Here is a 5,562-nt window from a genome sequence, read left to right on the forward strand (position 1 = left end):
CGCGCTTCCTCTCGGCGTCGGTGAGGACTTTGCCGAGGCCACGCGCGTGGTTGACCAACATCTCCGTGCTGGGGAACCAGCCGCACACCTCCGTCAATTGCGCGCGCCACCCCTCGTCATCGCCGGCGAGGTCCATCTTCGCTCTCTGCCAGCCCAGGCTTCTCTCCATGGAGGCGGTTGCAGCGGTCGCCGGCGAGGGTTTTCTCGATCTACTGTAGGTGGGGATAAGAGGGGAGTTCGAACCGGCACCCGTGGGAGGTGGGTGAGTGTGTGGTGGGGAGGAGAGTGGTACAGTTACTTACTTAATGGCATTTAGGACGTGGGTAGGGGAAATGTACGATATTCTTTCTACCTCCCGCCTCGGTCATAACACAGTAAAGAATTTTTTTGATTTTTGTTTAGAGGGAAACATCTTTCTTTATTTAAACAAAGACTGGGAAACAATCAGGGGGCGAAAGCCTCCAAACCAAAGAAACACAATCGCCTACAGCTACCTTAGCCAAAGTATGAGTCGGCCGATTAACACAGTAAATAATTGAAGCAAGTGTTCTACTCTTGTTCCTTCTCCACTTTTGTGCACATGATAAAAGACAAGCTAAGTTAATGAATGATACAAAATTTATTAATCTACAATGCATACAAACACTTACTTCTGATTTAGTTTGCATTTCTTGCTACGTCTAGTGTGTCCTACCAATTTGCAAGCGCCGCACCGGGTTTTCAACTCATCAAAAGAGAGTGGTCTACCATTTTTCGAGATAGGGCGGCTCTCATCTATCTTTGTTGCACCTTTGCTTGACACTTTCATAGGATCTTTAACCTCAATCATCTTGCCTTCACCATCGTCCACATATTCAACTGCACACTTATTGATGTCATTTGTTTGCTTCAACAAATTTTCCTGTAGCAGATGATACTCATGACTCTTAGCTATCACAGCCTTCAAACTCTCCTGTAACTGATCCCACAAAGCTGGGTGTTTGCATGCCGCATGCATAGCTTCAGACGCTAACACACTGACCTGGCTATATTTCATTCTTTCCCCAGCCCCAGTCCAACCAAATCCCAACAGATCGCTGCTACGTCTTGAGCTTGCGTTGGTTTTCCCCGAAGAGGAGAGGGTGATGCAGCAAGTGTAGCGTAAGTATTTCCCTCAGTTTTGAGAACCAAGGTATCAATCCAGTAGGAGGCTCCTCAAAAGTCCCACGCACCTACACAAACAAACTGAGAACTCGCAACCAACGCAATAAAGGGGTTGTCAATCCCTTCACGACCACTTGCGAAAGTGAGATCTAATAAAGATAGTAAGATAAGATAAATATATTTTTGGTATTTTATAATATAAATGCAAAAAATAAAGATGCAAACAAAAGTAGATTGAAAGCAAATATGATAAGAGATAGACCCGGGGGGCATAGGTTTCACTAGAGGCTTCTCTCAAGATAGCATAAGTATTACGGTGGGTGAACAAATTACTGTCGAGCAATTGATAGAAAAGCGCATAGTTATGAGATTATCTAGGCATGATCATGTATATAGGCATCACGTCCATAACAAGTAGACCGACTCCTGCCTGCATCTACTACTATTACTCCACACATCGACCGCTATCCAGCATGCATCTAGAGTATTAAGTTCATAAGAACAGAGTAACGCATTAAGCAAGATGACATGATGTAGAGGGATAAACTCATGCAATATGATATAAACCCCATCTTGTTATCCTCGATGGCAACAATACAATACGTGCCTTGCAACCCTTTCTGTCACTGGGTAAGGACACCGCAAGATTGAACCCAAAGCTAAGCACTTCTCCCATGGCAAGAAAGACCAATCTAGTAGGCCAAACCAAACTAATAATTCGAAGAGACTTGCAAAGATAACTCAATCATACATAAAAGAATTCAGAGAAGATTCAAATATTATTCATAGATAAACTTGATCATAAACCCACAATTCATCGGATCTCGACAAACACACCGCAAAAAGAGTTTACATTGGATAGATCTCCACAAGAGAGGGGGAGAACATTGTATTGAGATCCAAAAAGAGAGAAGAAGCCATCTAGCTAATAACTATGGACCCGTAGGTCTGTGGTAAACTCCTCACAACTCATCAGAGGGGCAAGGATGTTGATGTAGAAGCCCTCCGTGGTCGATTCCCCCTCCGGCAGAGTGCCGGCGAAGGCTCCAAGATGGGATCTCGCGGATACAGAAGGTTACGGTGGTGGAAATTGTGTTTCGTGGTGCCCCTGGATGTTTTCGGGGTACGTAGGTATATATAGGAGAAAGAAGTACGTCGGTGGCCGCCCGAGGGGCCCACGAGACAGGGGGCGCGCCCTACGGGGGGGCGCGGCCTCCTATCTCGTGGCTTCCTCGGCTGCTTCTTGACTTGCACTCCAAGCTCTCCGGATCACGTTCTTTCCAAAAATCACGCTCCCGAAGGTTTCATTCCGTTTGGACTCCGTTTGATATTCCTTTTCTTCGAAATACTGAAATAGGCAAAAAAAACAGCAATACGGGCTGGGCCTCCGGTTAGTAGGTTAGTCCCAAAAAATGATATAAATGTGTAAAATAAAGCCCATAAACATCCAAAAGGGGTAATATAATAGCATGGAACAATCAAAAATTATAGATACGTTGGAGACGTATCAATTGCTTGTGCGCCTCGCGGGTAGTCCCAACCTTGCTTCTTTCGTGAGCTGAACAAGAACTAAACACTTTGGTATTTCAGATATGTTCAAGTGCTTCAGTACATGGAATATGTGCTTGCAAGGTAGACCCTTTCGAATCATTCTTCTGCAGCTGCACCTTATAGTTTCTGCGGAATTTACTGGTGTATACTCCACCCAAAAACGGCGCTTTCGGTTATTCTTCCAGGCCACGATGTACTGCTGTGATCCGTCTCCCAGCTTAATTTCTACAATCTCCATGCCGTCGATTTTTCTAAGATCATCTTGCAACATATAGAAGTTTGCTGGAGTGAAGACGTGAGAAGCAGCTATCTCAAGTTCCCTCGAGCTAGTAACTGGCACCGGTAAACTCTGTGAGGCCGTGCAGTCATCTCGCTCCTCGTTTTCACGGATACGCACAACGGCGTTCTCATAGTGCAAAATCATATCCACCAGGGTCATTTCACCGTCTAAGTGGAGGTGAAGGCATGAGTTCAGACTTTCACTCCGCTGGTTGCTTTTCATGCCAAGCCAAAACCCCTCTGTTAGATAAGCCGCGGCCCACAGTCTACTCTTCTTATACATCCGCCTCAACCATGTTACAGTTTTTTCCGACTGCCATCTTTTGGAAAATGCGTGCCATCTCTCCTCAAACGTGGTCGTGGTCGTGCTGTAGTACAGAAGAGTTCGGAACTCCTTCAAGGACTTGTGACTGAGGTGAGTCTTCATATTTTTCTCTATGTGCCACGTACATATACGGTGCCACACGTCTGGCAAGACTTCGCGAATTGCCTTGATCATCGCAGCGTCGGCGTCTGTGATTACACTCTTAGGCATCTTTTGACACATGGACCTCAAAAAAGTCTGCAGAAGCCACACGTATGTCTCCTCGGTCTCGTCCGAAACTATGGCACAACCAAAAACAGTGGTCTTCCGGTGATTGTTAAGACCAACAAAAGGTATGAATGGCATACCATAGCGGTTCATCTTGTACGTGCTGTCAAATACAAGCACGTCGCCGAAGTCCTCATAGTCATGACGAGACTGGGAGTCGCACCAGAACATCCTATTCAAATGTCCTTCCTTATCTAGCTTGTACTCGAAAAAGAAGCTAGGATCCCTCTGTTTCCTACTGGCCATGATGCCTATGGCTGTGGCAGCATCACCTTTTGAAAGCAGCTTCCTCTTCTCCTTGGCGCAAAGGTTGTATATTTCACGCCTGGTAAAACCAACACCGCCATACCATACATGTTTGCTGATGAAGCAATCCATCATGTCGTGAATTCTAATCCCTGCAGCTCCCATGGACATTATCTCATGCTTCTGGTACTCTTTGATTTTTCTGTGGGACCAAAGAAAAGGTACCTCATCCGGTCCTGCCAACATATGGCTATGCTTGTCCTCAAAACTTTCAAAACCCCACGCTTTTGGTCAAGCTTGACGGTCAGGTGCGCTTCACAAAAGCAGCGTGTCTCGGCTCTGAGCCTACGGCTGTGTCCTTCCTCGGTTAGCAACTTGCTGTCACGTTTTCCTTGTCTGGAACAAACAAACCGCCTATAACGCATATGACGTGACTCCGTTTTGCTATACCTGACCTTTTTCTTTCTAATGCTGAAACCATTAGCTCTAGCATAGCTGTTGTAGAAATCATACGCAGCATCGTGAGACGTAAAGGTCATTTCCATTATCTGCATGAACATATCCCTCTTATCATCTGCACTGGCAGTATCTTGGACATTCTTTGCCCCATCATCTTGTGTCACCTACACAATCAAACAACAGCCATGAAAACAGTTTTCTATGGTTTAACATTACTTCCATAGAACATTGATTACACACATACCTCACTCATGATGACCGACGACTGGGACTCCCCAGAATCAGGTGCGTCTAATGATTCGTCGTTAAGGCCTGTCTCCGCGTCGGATTCACCGTAATAGTCGTACGCATTATGACATTCGGAAATGAACTGAAAAATACAACACAAATACATAATTACTTATCATATAATATTCCAGAAGAAATTCAATTTGCATGCCAACAAAATTTTTCACTTACGTACCTAACTAATGTAATCTTCATTCGAGAGCTCCGAGTTGTTTTCCTGATCATCATCAAGCTCATCGATCTATAAATTTTCAACACAAAGATTTAATGTTGTCGGATGCCACCAAAAAATTACAACATGACAATGCCACTCACATTAAGATCGTCCCATTCATTCCCATTCTCTGACCGATCTTCACGATCTGAATTTTCATCATCTGACCAATCTTCTATCCAGTCTTTCATCAGTTCTCCAAACTCCATGTCTACCATGATATCAGTTAACTCCTCATCCGCCATTTCCTACAACCAATAATATGTATCATCACATGTGCAAACATTATCAATGATCAAATATACAACACATAGCACACGATCACGGATGTTACGTAAACAACCGCAACCGAGGTCGTTCAGATCTACCAAACTTAGTAAGGAAGATGGCCACGGCACCCGTCGTGATCACTTTCAATCGCGAGGAACTGCACGATCTCAACACCTAGCTAGATCTGTGATTACCTCTGCCGCCGGATACCTAGGTTAGCCGCCACATCAAATAACGATACTGGTGGTGCGCACGGCCGACGGCAACCGACGCTACGTGAACCCAGATCACGAGGAGTAGCACTACCAGAACAAGATCCACGATCGCATGCGCCTCCGGGTAGCTAGGTTACCCGCCCCGCTAGGTTAACCACTACCACTGGCGGCGGCAGTTCGTTCGATGTTGCCGCGAGCGAGACTAGAGGGGGGACGCGGGATGCGGTACCTGTGCGCGCTCGTTGGAGATTGACGACGTTGTCGCGCCCGCTGTCCGACGAGATCGCCGGCAACGAGATAGCCGC

At 45.8% G+C, this 5,562-nt stretch overlaps 1 protein-coding gene across 1 annotated transcript; it reads right to left on the reverse strand.

Moving 5' to 3' along the window:
* Positions 1–2,650: 2,650 nt before the first annotated feature.
* On the reverse strand, positions 2,651–5,017 carry LOC109733699 (protein FAR1-RELATED SEQUENCE 5-like). Its single transcript, XM_073507525.1, has 5 exons — positions 4,874–5,017; positions 4,515–4,640; positions 4,262–4,434; positions 4,037–4,207; positions 2,651–3,890 (listed from the first exon to the last, which is right to left on the reverse strand). Exons 1-5 carry the CDS (start codon positions 5,015–5,017, stop codon positions 2,651–2,653), a joined length of 1,854 nt encoding a protein of 617 aa, XP_073363626.1.
* Between the last annotated feature and the right edge of the window lie 545 nt (positions 5,018–5,562).

The sequence above is a fragment of the Aegilops tauschii genome, chromosome 2, assembly GCF_002575655.3.
Source record: "Aegilops tauschii subsp. strangulata cultivar AL8/78 chromosome 2, Aet v6.0, whole genome shotgun sequence".
NCBI classification, from domain to species: domain Eukaryota; kingdom Viridiplantae; phylum Streptophyta; class Magnoliopsida; order Poales; family Poaceae; genus Aegilops; species Aegilops tauschii.